Here is a 15,413-nt window from a genome sequence, read left to right as displayed (position 1 = left end):
GCATAGCATTATCTATTGCTGCCTTTATTTAAAAAAAAAAAAAAAACAGAAAAAAATTAAAAGTACTTACACTGTCCATGTGTCTGGTACTGAACTAAATAATTTTAAGATTTTTCTTTTTTTCTGGCAATAACTCTAAGTTGTTATTATTCAGTTGCTCAGTTGTGTCTGACTATTTGCAACCCCACGAACTGCAGCACACCGGGCTTCCCTGTCCTTCACCATCTCACAGAGTTTGCTCAAACTCACGTCCATTAAGTTGATGATGCCATCCAACCATCTCATCCTCTGTTGCTCTCTTTTCCTCCTGCCCTCAGTCTTTCCCAGCATCAAGGTTTTTTGCAATGAGTCAGCTCTTTGCATCAGGTGGCCAAAGTATAGGAGCCTCAGCTTCAGCATCAGTCTTTCCAATCAATATTCAGGGTTGATTTCCTTTAGGACTGACCAATTTGATCTCCATGCTGTCTAAGGGACTTTTCAAGAGTCTTCTCAGCACCATAGCTAGAAGGCATCAATTCATTGGCGCTTAGCTTTCTTTATGGTCCACCTCTCAAATCCGTACATGACTACTGGAAAAACTAGAGCTTTGACTATATGCACCTTTGTAGGCAAAGTGATGTCTCTGCTTTTTAATACACTGTCTAAGTTTGTCATAGCTTTTCTTCCAGGAGCAAGCGTCTTTTAATTTCATGGCTGCAGTCAACATCTGCAGTGATTTTGGAGCCCAAGAAAATAAAGCCTGTCACTGTTTCCATTATTTCCCCATCTATTTGCCATGAAGTGATGGGACTGGATGCCATGATTTTAGTTTTTTGAATGTTGAGTTTTAAGCCAGCTTTTTCACTCTCCTCTTTCAGCTTCATCAAGAGGTTCTTTAGTTTCTCTTTGCTTTCTTCCATTAGGGTAGTGTCATTTGCATATCTGAGGTTGTTGATATTTCTCTCAACAATCTTGATTCCAGCTTGTACTTCATCCATGCTGGCACTTCACATGATGCACTCTGCATAGAAGTTAAATGAGCAGGGTGACAATATACGGCCTTGACATACTCTTTTTCCAATTTTGAACCAGTCCATTGTTTCATGTCCGGTTCTAACTGCTGCTTCTTGACCTGCATACAGGTTTCTCAGGAGGCAGATAAGCTGATCTTGTATTCCCATCTCTTTCAGAATTTTCCACAGTTTGTTGTGGAAAACTGTGTCAAAGGCTTTGGTGTAGTCAGTGAAGCATAAGTATTCAAGAAAATTAAATACACTAAAAAGCCTCTTGAAAGTGAAAGAGGAGAGTGAAAAAGTTGACTTAAAGCTCAACATTTAGAAAACGAAGATCATGGCATCTGGTCCCATCACTTCATGGGAAATAGATGGGGAAACAGTGGAGACAGTGTCAGACTTTATTTTGGGGGGCTCCAAAATCACTGCAGATGGTGACTGCAGCCATGAAATTAAAAGACACTTACTCCTTGGAAGGAAAGTTATGACCAACCTAGATAGCATATCGAAAAGCAGAGACATTACTTTGCCAACAAAGATCCATCTAGTCAAGGCTATGGTTTTTCCAGTGGTCATGTATGGATGTGAGAGTTGGACTGTGAAGAATGCTGAGCGCCGAAGAATTGATGCTTTTGAAGTGTGGTGTTGGAGAAGACTCTTGAGAGTCCCTTGGACTGCAAGGAGATCCAACCAGGCCATTCTGAAGGAGATCAGCCCTGGGATTTCTTTGGAAGGAATGATGCTAAAGCTGAAACTCCAGTACTTTGGCCACCTCATGTGAAGAGCTGACACATTGGAAAAGATTCTGATGCCGGGAGGGATTGGGGGCAGGAGGAGAAGGGAACGACAGAGGATGAGAAGGCTGGATGGCATCACTGACTCGATGGACGTGAGTATGAGTGAACTCCAGGAGTTGGTGATGGACAGGGAGGCCTGGTGTGCTGTGATTCATGGGGTCGAAAAGAGTCGGACACGACTGAGTGATTGAACTGAACTGAACTGAACTGAAGGTAGAATTTCATGCAAAGATGGGCACAATAAAGGAAAGAAATGGTGTGAATCTAACAGAAGTAGAGGATAAGAAGAAGTGGCAAGAATATACAGAAAGTGAAAGGAAAGGAAAGTGAAGTTGCTCAGTCGTGTCTGATTCTTTGCAACCCCATGGACTATAGCATACAAGACTCCTCTGTCCATGGGATTTTCCAGGCAAGGGTACTGGAGTGGGTTGCCATTTCCTTCTCCAGACGATCTTCCCGACCCAGGGGTCGAACCCAGGTCTCCCACATTGCAGGCAGATGTTTTATCGTCTGAGCCACCAGGAAAGCCTCTAGAACATACAGAAGAACTGTATAAAAAAGGACTTCAGTTCAGTTCAGCTCAGTTGCTCAGTCGTGTCCGACTCTTTGCAACTCCATGAACCGCAGCACACCAGGTCTTCCTGTCCATCACCAACTCCCAAAGTTTACCCAAACTCATGTCCATTGAGTCGGTGATGCTATTCAACCATCTCATCCTCTGTCGTCCCCTTCTCCTCCTGCCTGACCTTGATAACCACGATGGTGTAATCCTTCACCTAGAATCAGACAACCTGGAGTGTGAAGTCAAGTGGGACTTAGGATGCGTTACTATGAACAAAGCTAGTGGAGGTGATGAAATTCCAGCTGAGCTATTTTAAATCCAAAAGATGATGCTGTGAAAGTGCTGCACTCAATATGCCAGCAAATTTGGAAAACTCAGCAGTGGCCACAGGACTGGAAAAGGTCAGTTTTCATTCCAATCCCAAAGAAAGGCAATGCCAAAGAATGCTCAAACTACACCACACAGTTGCACTCATTACACATGCTAGCAAGATTATTCTCAAAATCCTTCAAGCAAGACTTCAGCAGTATGTGAACTGAGAACTTCCAGATGGTCAAGCTGGATTTAGAAAAGGCAGAGGAACCAGACATCAAATTGCCAACATCCACTGGATCATTGAAAAAGCAAGAGAATTCCAGAAATACATCTACTTCTGCTTCATTGACTATGTTAAAGCATAAATACTATCTTCAGTATTCAGGTGAAATGATTGACATTATTCTTTACAGATGAGATTAAGTAAATTACCTGAGGTCACATAACTAGGAAGCAATAAAACTAGGATTCTAACTTACTGTCAATTATTCTACTTTTTTTAGAATTATGAAAATACTATATATAGTTTATGTTCCTATACAGAATTTTCTACACATAAGGTTTTTTTTGTTGTTGTTGTTCAAAAGTCTTACTTGGGTAACTACCAGCTTTGAATATTTCTAATTTTTTGACATAAATAGGTATACTGACCCCAAAAGTATCATACCAATTTATAATATGCCTGTCAATGTACTTTTCCCTATAGTCACACACAAGTTCTTCAACTTGTAAATTATTTAGAACTTTTATAGGAGTAAAAGTCTACTGCTTTATTTTTAAAATTTTCATTTCTCCCAATTAAGGTAAAATTCAACGTTTTTTTCCTAAAGATTGTTTATACATTTTATTTCCTATTGACTGTTTTGATTTTTATCTTTTGTCTGTTGATCTACTGAGTTCTATGATAAAACATTCTTTTTGACTAATATGTCACCTAAGTGCTTTCCTCTTCTGTTAAATAATTTTCCAATGGAACTCAGAAAAAAAAAAGAAAAAAACAAAGTTTCAGGGGAGACTAGAACATGAATGAAAAATTAAGGCATTAATTTGTTAGGAAGCAACTTCTTTTCACTCATAAACACAGAAATTATATCGATATAAAGGGCATTATTTAGATACAAATTCTATCTTTTTAGTTGGAACTTCCCTGGTGGCTCAGTGGAAAAGAATCTACTTGCAGGCAGGAGACCTGGGTTCGATCCTGAATTGGGAAGATCCCCTGGAGAAGGACATGGCAACCCATTCCATTATTCTTACCTGGGAAATCCCAGTCACAGAGAGTCAGACATGACTTATCAACTAAATAGCAATCTTTTAGGGTTTATATAATTAGGAAGAGCTACAGTGGCTTTTAGTCTTACCAAATAATAAAAGGTTAATTCCCTTTCATCTGTCAGAATCTGTCCATTCAGGATGTAGTGCACCCGAATCTCCTGTGTTTGCCCACAGATCACAGTATCAGCCACAGGTTCAAGCTGAATGTAACTCTTGCTTGGGGAGAAAATATGACTTGCAGTGTGCGTTGCTGGTATGTGAGATTCTTCAAGCCACCTGCTATCAAAACAGTGGCTATTCTGTTTGTAAATGACCTAATGGATAGAATAAAGGTCTTAAGTAAGTTATTTTTATTAACATTTTATATATATACATATAAACATTTTATATATATATAAACATTTTATATATATGTAAAGTCACTCTGTCATTAGCTGAAGATTTTTTAAGACCCATGCTTACTTGATTTCATTATAGGCTGCCTTCCAAAATAAAATATAATCTATAAACAACTTTCCGTTAAGTTTATTTAAAGCTACACTGTATGAATTTAGTCACATTCACTCATAATTAAGATCAATAACTTTTTCTTAATACCCTTATGGTTGTACATTGCATAAGGACATTAGAATATTTCACACAAAATGAAAATAGTGGTTTACCAAAGAAACAACTAAAATCTAGTTTGTAATAAAGCTATAAAAATGTTGGATTTTCAAGGGACTATCAAGATGGTTTAATAAATGTCTCCTGAAACTAGATCATGTCATTAAGTCTAAAATGAAAGCTTTCTGAAAGAACTTTTTGAGTCTTATTTTGTATTTAGATTTCCACTTACCCCAACTGAAATGAAAGAAGATGTGAAGTTACTGGTATCAATGGAAAAGTTCACCAAACCGTGCTCATTTGTAGTAAATCTGGCACTATACTGAAACATATCCACATTGACCACTACAGTCTCATTGGGGATTGGCTGATCCTTCTCATTGACTAGAAGAACCTAGAAGTAGAAAAGAGAAATAAGAAAGTGAAAGCTGATTTCAGGTGGTATATCGCAGTAACATTTTCCACTCTATTGTGTTCACTTCTTGGCCATTGTCATCTAATGAAGATCTTAGAATATAAAAGTAAGATTTGTTTTCTGGGCTGTAAAATATTTTTCTTTTTGATGTTTTTGTTTAGATAACTTATGAGTGTTTAATTGAGAACTGCCAACAGTAGATTCATGGTGTTACCTTCCCCAGTTTTCTTCATCTTTGTTGTTCTGTATCTCATTATAAGGCTTCTTTTTGTTTTTGTTGTCACTGTTTAGTTTCTCAGTTGTGTACTACCTTTTGCGACCCCATGGACTGTAACCTGCCAGGCTCCTCTGTCCATGGGATCTCCTGGAGTGGGTTACCATTTCCTTCTCCAGGGAATTTTCCCGACTCAGGGATCAAACCTAGGTCTCCTGCTTGGCAGGTAGAGTCTTTACTGCTGAGCCACCAGTGAAGCCCTATATAAGGTATTTGCCTTTTAAGTTTTTATAATTTCTTTACTCACTCTAAATAAATGTTTGTTTTTATAATAAATTTTGCTTTTGTATAATAAAAGAATTTTGATGAATTTAAAAGATAAGTTTTGATATAAAAATTGGTTTTCCTAGAAGTCATATGCCCCCAAATATGTTTACATTGAAAAGAAACTTTACCTGCCCAAAGAAAGGAAGCCCACGTCTGTAATGTGAATGCACTTTCGTAAATTTCAGTTTGCTTAAGGTGTTTGTGATTTCACTTGATCCATGTCCGGTTAATTCCAACCCTGAAGAATAATTCAGAGAAGTTGAACTGTTCTATATGTTCTATTCACCTCACCTCCTATCCCATCCCAGCTTCACTCCATTATAACAAAAAAACGTCCATATACTCTTATTCTTTCATTGAGATCTATAATTCCTCAATTCTCTGGTTTCACAAATATCCTGCTTGTTCCATCCATGTTCTTGAGGAGATTTTCTCCTCATTTCCTCAGAGATCTTGCTCTGTCTTGCTCCTCCCCAGCAACCATCTGGGAACAACTTCATTCTTCACACTGGCCTAAAAATATTCTTAAATTTCTGTCACAAACCCCTTCCCCAGCAAAAGCCTTCTTTTCAGCACATGGCAAGAAGTATAGCCAATACCCAGGGCTTTTTCATTCAGTGAAGTGTGATCTGTATATTATCTCCATTATCTAAAGCCTTCCTCCTGTCAAAAGAAACTATTTTTCATTCCCCGCAACTCTAACCCTATGTGTGCTCAATCACCTAGTCATGTCCAACTCTTTGTGATCCCATGGGCTGTGGTCTGCCAGGCTCCTCTGTCCTTGGGATTCTCCAGGCAAGAATACCAGAGTGGGTTGCCATTTCCTTCTCTAATCCTATGTCTTCTAGTTTTATTCTACCTATTTACCTAATCTTCTGACTGTAGTTGTTTCAGTTTTTGAGCCCCTCCTTGTCCACCTCTAGCCTCAATTTAGCAATGATAATTAACTTACTTTCAGAACACTTGCTTTTTCTCTTAGGACGATCTGAATACAGTAAGAATGGTTTCAGATTTACATTTCGAATCCTGATTTTGCTCAGACTTTTGAAATTGTCCATTGAGTGAATCAACTGACATTTTGATATTCCAAGCTATGATGAATTGTCTTAGACAAATCCTCATCACCATAATTCTTTCTCATCTTTTCTTTATCTTGGTTAATGATATTTCCATTTCCCAGACCCCCAAAATTGTAGTCTTTGGGGTCTTTTTGGATAGTATTCTGATTTAACACATTGTAATATATTTTTCCTCTAGCCTGTCCTTTTCATGCCTGCTAAAATTAACTTTTTTTTCCTGTTCTTATATATTTTTTTAAATTGAAATAACAATAAAAAAATAAAAGTGACTATTTTAATCAAACTTTTACTTTACAAATATAAAAATATAACCAAAGCCCTCTTTTGCATTGTATAATTATAATATATGCCATGTTCTTTTCTCTGAGTAGTCTTAGTGTATGTTCTATATAAAACTACTAAATGGCAATTGGAAAATATTCAATAGCTTGAGGGGAAAAAACTAAAAAGTTTTACTCAAATGTTTCAAATCACATTTAGGACTGACATCCCTTTGAAGAAAAGTGAAATTTGTGTTTTTTTCTATGTAATGAAAACATGATTTTTAAAAAGTGGATAATATTCAAAATAGCATTATGATAATTCTGGGTATGAACTCATACTTTTAATAGCATTAACAGATTTTTTTTTTTTTTACTTTTTATCATTGCCTTCCCTTGTAATTAGCATTGTATGGTTCAGTTGCTATTTTTTTATATTTAAGGGTTCTGTTAAGTTAGCATTTTATTTGGAATTAACAATTATTTTATTTATATGATAGTTTTTTTGGAATTAACTTAAAAAATAGTTTATTAGGTCATTCTCCTTAAATATAGCTGAAGATATCCAATGCTTTCATAATAAAGTCTAACCTCTCTAGTATACAATTTACTTTTCTAAACACCTTAGCACCAACCTACTTTTAAAGATTCCTTTGGGACTGAAGACATTTGTTTTATGCTTATTATGCTTTTCTGGTGAACTGTTTCAAAGCGGGCTTCCCTGGTGGCTCAGACGGTAAAGCCTCTGCCTGCAGTGCGGGAGACCCGGGTTCGATCTCTGGGTTGGGAAGATCCCCTGGAGAAGGAAATGGCAACCCACTCCAGTATTCTTGCCTGGAAAATTCCATGGACTGAGAGGCACCTTAGAGCCTGGTAGGCTACAGTCCCTGGGGTTGCAAAGAGTTGGGCAGGACTGAGCGACTTCACTTTGACTGTTTCGAAATACAATCCATTCTATTCAAATCTGCTCAAATGCTACCTTTTAGAAGTTTTTTTTTTTTTTTTTTTTGGTCTATATTAGAATAACCTATCTCTTTTCACACTCATTGTGCCCTTATTTATTAACACTTCCTGTGAAAACTTTATGGTGCGTGCCAAGTCGCTTCAGTCGTGTCTGACTCCTTGCGACCCTATGGACCATAGCCCGCCAAGTTCCTCTGTTGATGGGATTCTCCAGGCAAGAGTCCTGGAGTGGGTTACCATGCCCTCCTCCAGGGGATCTGGCAGGCGGTTTCTTTATCACTAGTGCTACCTGGGAAGCCTCCAAATTTTATTATGGTTATATATAATACATAGATACATATATACATAGCCATTTATATGTATAATTTCTTTTTAGATTCCTAATTCCTTGAGGGGAGAGACCATATCACTAACACAGTCCCCAGAAACTAGAAAGTATTTTACATGGATTGAATATTTGATAAATGTTCAACAAGTTAATACACATTTAATAATGATACAAACCTGTTCCCTCCTCTCTGACCTTGGCTTCCACTTGTAATGTCCTCTCATATCCTTTTTGTTTCAGCTGAAGTGATTTAGCATTTACTAGTTGTGTGAAACAACCTTCATCATCTGCCTGAAAAGAAAGGAAGAGAAATCCTGGGTTCTCTGATTTGTGATTTAAAAGAGTCAGTTTTCAACCAATGACGATTTTGTGTTGGCCACAGAAGAAAATTTTACAAATGTTTTGTTCACTTTTTGGGTTCTTATCTTTTCCCCCAGGTGATACAAAATTTGTTCACTAATCATTTCATCAAATCATTGCCAACCTTTGCTTTCTCCCCTCGCTTCTGAAAGCCTATCCCATTTCTGTCATATTAAACTTTCCTTCCTATGTGGCGCTAGTGATAAAGAACCTGCCTGCCAATGCAGGAGACACAGGAGATGCAGGTTCAATTACTGGATTGGTAAGATCCCCTGGAGGAGGTCATGGCAACTGACTCCAATATTCTTGCCTGGGAAAGCCCTTGGACAGAGGAGCCTGGTGGGCTATAGTCCATAGAGTCGGAAAGAGTTGGACACGACTAATGCAATGTATGACCAACTGAGAGAGTCATTTCCTAGGCAGGTTGATAGGGAGTCTAGGGGTCCCCAAGGAGAGAGGGGTCTGGAATTCTCAAGGAGGAAGAAAGAACAAACTTTTTTCTTTCTCCACATTCCTTAGGATTATATAACAATAATGTATCCTGCCTAAGGACAGTCTCTGGATTAAACCTTCTGTTATCTTAAAATGTAAATTATGGGAGTAGGTCTGGTGAGGTCTTTACAACCTCCAGACATTCTTTGGATTCACTGGAGAGTATATAACTTCATTGCTAACACTAGCAAGCGGCTACTCTTTTTGCCCGCTTCTGATGCCTATGTCAGAAGCTTTCTCTATCTCCTTTATACTTTAATAAAACTTTATTACACAAAAGCTCTGAGCAATCAAGACTTGTCTCTGGCCCCGGATTGAAGTCTTCTCCTCCGGGGGCCAAGAATCCCAGTGTCTTCGCGTGATTCAACAACAACCTTTCACAACCTAGATAGCATATTAAAAAGCAGAGACATTACTTTGCCAACAAAGGTCCGTCTAGTCAAGGCTATGGTTTTTCCAGTAGTCATGTATGGATGTGAGAGTAGGACTGTGAAGAAAGCTGAGCACTGAAGAATTGATGCTTTTGAACTATGGTGTTGGAGAAGACTCTTGAGAGTCCCTTGGACTGCAAGGAGACCCAACCAGTCCATTCTAAAGGAGATCAGTCCTGGGTGTTCATTGGAAGGACTGATGCTAAAGCTGAAACTCCAGGACTTTGGCCACCTCATGTGAAGAGTTGACTCATTGGCAAAGACTCTGATGCTGGGAGAGATTGGGGGCAGGAGGAGAAGGGGACGACGGAGGATGAGATGGCTGGATGGCATCACCCACTCGATGGACATGAGTTTGAGTGAACTCCGGGAGTTGGTGATGGACAGGGAGGCCTGGTGTGCTGTGATTCATGGGGTGGCAAAGAGTCGGACACGACTGAGCGACTGAACTGAACTGAACTGAAGGCAATGTAGCTCAGTGTTTCCCAACATGCCATGGTATTTTGTAATTTTATCTCTTTGTGTACGTTGTTCCTTAAATATCTTTTCTTGCTTCCACTCTCATTGTGGCCAACAGTTACAGCTCTTCTAAACACAACTCAGACATACTGTGTTCTAAGAGTCCTCTGTAATGATCTCCACCTAAATATTGACTGTAGTTGTTCAGTGGGTCAGCTGTGTCTGACTCTTTTGCCACCCCACAGACTGTAGATCGCCAGTCTTCTCTGTCCATGGGATTCTCCAGGCAAGAATACCGGGTTGCATTTCCTTCTCCAGGGGATCTTCCTGACCCATGATCGAACCCACATCTCCTACATTGCAGGCAGATTCTTTACTGCTGAGTCATCAGGGCAGCCTAAATATTGACTAGGGATTGTTAACTGTGTTTTCTTGATATCTAGGACATTAATGAAAGCACATATATTTATTGACTAGATGATTCATTTTAGAAATTAGATTTCTAAACTAAACATTGGGATCCATATTATAATAAAGATTTGTTTTCATTTTTTACTTGTTTACATGATATTTATTGCATAGTAAAATTTAGTCACACTTAATTTGGGCTTCCCTGGTGGCTCAGATGGTAAATAGTCTGCCTGCAATGCAGGAGACCAAGGTTCCATCCCCGGGTCCAGAAGATTCCCTGGAGAAGGTAATGGTTACCCATTCCAGTATTCTTGCCTGGAAATATTTATTGCACAACTTTAGTCAATTTAATTTACTTATATACAGATGTCATGACTCATTTGAAAATGAAAATGAATCTTAGTCTCCCTGATTTGATAAAGATTTTGACAGCTATATTTCTCTCATGTTTATCTTGCTTATCAGTATTCATCTTGACCTTCATCATCATGTTCACCACCTTAGCCTTTCATTCTGCAACTTAGATAACTTGCTTTTCCACACCTGACAATGTCTGCTCACACTGCCTCACCCTGACCTTTTTTGTACTCTTCCTCTGAAATTAGTAATTCATACATTTCATTTCTTTTTTTTTTAACATTTCATTTCTTAATACATGTCCTGCTGCTGTTTCCTTTACATCTTTGATGTAATCAAGGACTCTCATCCATCTTTTCACTTGGTCCCCCTCTCTTCAACCTGATGCTGATCTCATAGACTCCCACATGCAGGTTAGATTCCACAGTGTCATTTGATTCTCCACTGGCCCAGTTCTTAACATTTGCCATATTTTTCTTCTCTTTTTTGTTTGATTAAAGTCAACTTTGGAGACTTCCACATCCTTTTATGCCTGGACACCTGGCATTTTGATTGCTATCAGAAGGAAATTGCAAACCTGGCAATCCATGAGCCCTGTCTTCAAGTGGGTTTTTATTATTGCCAGGCAATCTTAAAATATTTCCCTTATTCCACAGTTTTCCTAGGTGACTAATTCAAATACTACTCTCATATCGCATGGTATTATGTTGCATTGTATTGTGTTCTTTATTGTATTATCAGTTGCAAGAAAGCAAGATCTGGTGTTAGTGTCCTGGGGAGAGTAGTTTCCATATACCTGTTGACTGAATTCTTCACAGATGCTTTTTGGATATTTTCCATTACAGGAAGAACTGTACTGTAAATATTTTCTGCATACATTAATTGTCACCAGGCCACGGACAGGCTTTCCATATGTGTATCTGTAACAATAAAGTGGTCATACAAAAAGATATTTAACATAAATAACTTACATTTCCTGCACATGATTTGATCCATTCATCTTACTCATCTACAGCAATTGCATTTCCTTTCATAGCATTAGCACTTTAGAAGTACTTATTCTGAAACTGTCTTATCTATACCTCTAAAAGAAAATACTTATGAGTACTGAATTGTTTTTTGAAACACCTCCAAATGGAAAAGTAACAGTGTGGTTTTTCTCAGATCTTACCTTCCTCTCAGTTGAGGTTTGACTATAAAACTGCCTATTTCCTTCTTTCTCTGCTGTCATATTATCTAGGTTATGATTCTAACTTTGTCAGCACCTCCAAAGTTGTCTTAGGGAAAGAAATTAGGGAAATATAGACAGTGTATTTCTTTTGTTTGTTTGCTGGTTTTATTTTTTAAGATTTTTGTTGTTGTTGTTGTGGACTTAAAAATCTTTCCCGAATTTGTTATAATATTGCTTCTGTTGTTTGTTTTTTTTTTTTGGCAGCAAAACATATGGGATCTTATCTCCCTAACCAGGGATTGAATCTGCACCCCCTGCCTTGAAAGGCAAATTTTTAGCCACTGGAACATCAAGGAAGTCCCAAGAGTGTATTTCTAAGTCCTCCCTAACTTTTATATGTTTTAAGAGGATAAGTGAGGAATTAAATGGGAAAGCGCTAGCTACAGAACAAAAATATTACAAATGAACTGTATCATGATAGTCGTTGCTGCTGCTGCTAAGTTGCTTCAGTCGTGTCCAACTCTTTGTGACCCCGTAGATGGAAGCCCACCAGGCTCCCCCGTCCCTGGGATTCTCCAGGCAAGAACACTGGAGTGGGTTGCCATTTCCTTCTCCAATGCATGAAAGTGAAAAGTGAAAGGGAAGTTGGATTCTGCCAAATCTGATGGAAGGATGTGATGTATGGCCTGAATATTATGTCACCTTGAAATTCATGTTGAAATTCTAAATCCCAAAGGATGATAGTTTAGGAGGTGAGGGTTTTGGGAGGAGGGTGAAGTTTTCATGAATGGGTGAGTGCCTTCATAAAAGAGGCTCCAGAGAGATCTCTTGTCCCTCCTTCCATGTGAGGACACAAGAAGATGCTCTGAACCAGAAAGAGGACCTTCACCAGAAAGTGACCATGCAGGCACTTGATCTTGGATTTCCCAGCCTCTGGGACTGTGAACAGAAGGAGAAGGGGCCGACAGAGGACGAGGTTGTTGGATGGCATCACTGAATCAGTGGACATGAGTTCTAGCAAGCTCTGGGAGACGGTGAAGGACAGGGAAGCCTGGTGTCTGCAGTCCATGGGGTCACAAAGAGTTGGACACGACTGAGTGATAGAACAGCAGTAGAACTGTGAACAGTGCAGTTCTGTTGTTAATAAGCTCCTCAGTCTGTGGTATTTTGTTATGATGGCCTGAACAGACTAAGGTGTGATGTGAAGCTGAACTCAGTCTATTGTTTCTTAAAGTATGCTTTCTGGACAACCTCCATGGACATTCCCTGAGACATGCAGTGAGATTCAGAGTACCAAATCCTTCCTCAGATTTAGAGGTGGGGCCAAGGAATCTACATTTGAAATAAGCACCTCCATAGATTCTGATGCATACTTAAATTTGAGACCCTGTCCAAACTGTTAAGTAGGTGAAGTTCAGTCTCAGAAACCCCAAGCTTCCTCTTTTTAGTGTCTCCTCCCCTTCAAATTTCTATACGTGCTGATAAAGTAATACATTATTTACTAAATTTAGTCACTTTGTTGAATCTTCTCTTTAAATCTGAAGCAAAAGGCTTTCTCCCTGATGAAAAAATGTGAAGCATCGAAGCTGGTGAGAAGGAGGAAAACACATGTTTTTCATGTTGTTTTTAAAAGCAAGCAGTAAATCCAACCTCCTTGATGTAACTGGAGGGGACTTTATTGCCCAAAGGCAATCAGGGAAGAAATAAATAGCATGCATTTTGTTTATTTCTTTTTTAAAATTTCATTTTATTAAACCAGAGTATAGTTGTTTTACAATATTGTGTTAGTTTCTGCTGTACAACAAAGTGAGTCAGCTATACAGAAACATATATCCCCTCTTTTTTGGATTTCCTTACCATTTAGGTTACCACAGAGCAGTGAGTAGAGTTTCCTGCACTAACCAGCATGTTCTCATTAGTTACCTATTTTATGCATAGTATCAGTAGTGTGTACATGTCAATCCCAATCTCCCAATTCATCCCACACCCCTTTCCCCTTTTGGTGTCCCTACATTTGTTCTCTATGTCTGTATCTCTATTTCTACCTTGCAAAAAAGTTAAATGACATGCATTTTTAATTCTATATTAATATATCCAGCATTTAAGATAGAGGGTCTGCTTAACTTCTTTCTAGCTTCCCAGAGTTTAAAAAATTGGGGACAATACAAAATAGGAGATAATAAGACATAGAATAACATGGAAGCTATGGGCTCCAGAATTAGATGGTTTGGGTTCACTTTAGCCCAGTGTCTGGGATATAGAAATGCTTCATGGAGCTATATGTATTTTTTTTGTTACTTGCCGAGGCAATATAGAATTATGGAGAAAGGTTCAGGGTCTGGAGCCAGACTGTTGGATTTAAATTCCAATCTGCCATTTATTGTCTGCAGGAACTTGAACAAGTTAGTTTATTCTTTATATGTTATAGTTTCCTCATTTGTAAAATGAGAATTATTATCCTCGTCTCACAAGGTTAGTGTAAGAACAAAAACACAAATAAGTGCAAGGCATTTTGAACATTGCCCGGCACATTTTAAATGCTCAGTTAATAATTTTACTAACAGTAGTAAACATATTGCATGCTATCACCCCTGCTCCTTGGTCTAAGCTCAGACAGTTGGAGAGACTCGTTCCTTCTTTAATTAAAACAGTTGGAAGGTCAGTAATCGTTATGTGCAATACAAACAGGGTAGGGAAATAGAAATAAGATAAAAAATGTAACTCACAGGCTGCAGACAGAAACCTCAAATTCATCCTCTAGGAAACTAATCTTCTTGGGCATTTTCACTTGGACCTCAAATTTGGGCAAAACTGTTATCAATAAAAGAAAAAAAAAAAAAGAAAAAACAAGTGTGAGAGCAGGCAGAAAGTCTTGCAAGAGTATTAGTAATGATTCTATTACAGAATCTTGTAACAAAGAGTCACATGAAGTGATTTCAATTACAATAAGGAGCAGCAGGTCACTACTGGCAAAAAAGAGATGCCATTCATACCCATGGGCAGTTAGCACCATGGTAACTTAGGCTGGTATTATAGTTCCTAGACTCTCCTCAGAATTTGTCCAAGATTTCAAAGGTGAGAGGGAAACAGCTCCATTAGTCTCTGAAGGTCACCATGATTAGACAATATTGCATAGGAACCTGGAATGTCAGGTCCATGAATCAAGGCAAATTGGAAGTGTCAAACAAGAGATGGCAAGAGTGAATGTCGGCATTCTAGGAATCAGCGAACTGAAATGGACTGGAATGGGTGAATTTAATTCAGATGACCATTATATCTACTACTGCAGGCAGGAATCCCTCAGAAGAAATGGAGTGGCCATCATGGTCAACAAAAGAGTCTGAAATGCAGTACTTAGATGCAATCTCAAAAACGACAGAATGATCTCTGTTCGTTTCCAAGGCAAACCATTCAATATCACAGTAATCCAAGTCTATGCCCCAACCAGTAACGTGGAAGAAGCTGAAGTTGAATAGTTCTATGAAGACCTACAAGACCTTTTAGAACTAACACCCAAAAAAGATGTCCTTTTCATTATAGCGGACTGGAATGCAAAAGTAGGAAGTCAAGAAACACTTGGAGTAACAGGCAAATTTGGC

General features: G+C 38.5%; 1 protein-coding gene across 1 annotated transcript in view; it reads right to left on the bottom strand.

Annotated features, from left to right (window-relative positions):
• The window catches only part of LOC105003669 (alpha-2-macroglobulin-like), a 60,527-nt gene that overhangs the window by 32,599 nt on the left and 12,515 nt on the right, over positions 1-15,413 (bottom strand). The window contains exons 8-13 of the mRNA XM_010860993.1: positions 14,541-14,625; positions 11,440-11,563; positions 8,310-8,424; positions 5,632-5,741; positions 4,780-4,941; positions 4,028-4,255 (exon numbers count right to left, since the gene is read on the bottom strand). Of these exons, the coding sequence (XP_010859295.1) occupies positions 4,028-4,255; positions 4,780-4,941; positions 5,632-5,741; positions 8,310-8,424; positions 11,440-11,563; positions 14,541-14,625 (824 nt within the window). The remainder of the gene's footprint in view (positions 1-4,027; positions 4,256-4,779; positions 4,942-5,631; positions 5,742-8,309; positions 8,425-11,439; positions 11,564-14,540; positions 14,626-15,413) is intronic.

This window comes from Bison bison, unplaced genomic scaffold (assembly GCF_000754665.1).
Source record: "Bison bison bison isolate TAMUID 2011002044 unplaced genomic scaffold, Bison_UMD1.0 scf7180017857650, whole genome shotgun sequence".
NCBI classification, from domain to species: domain Eukaryota; kingdom Metazoa; phylum Chordata; class Mammalia; order Artiodactyla; family Bovidae; genus Bison; species Bison bison.
The sequence above is the reverse complement of the archived record's forward strand: the minus strand, read 5'-3'. Positions and strand labels throughout refer to the sequence as shown.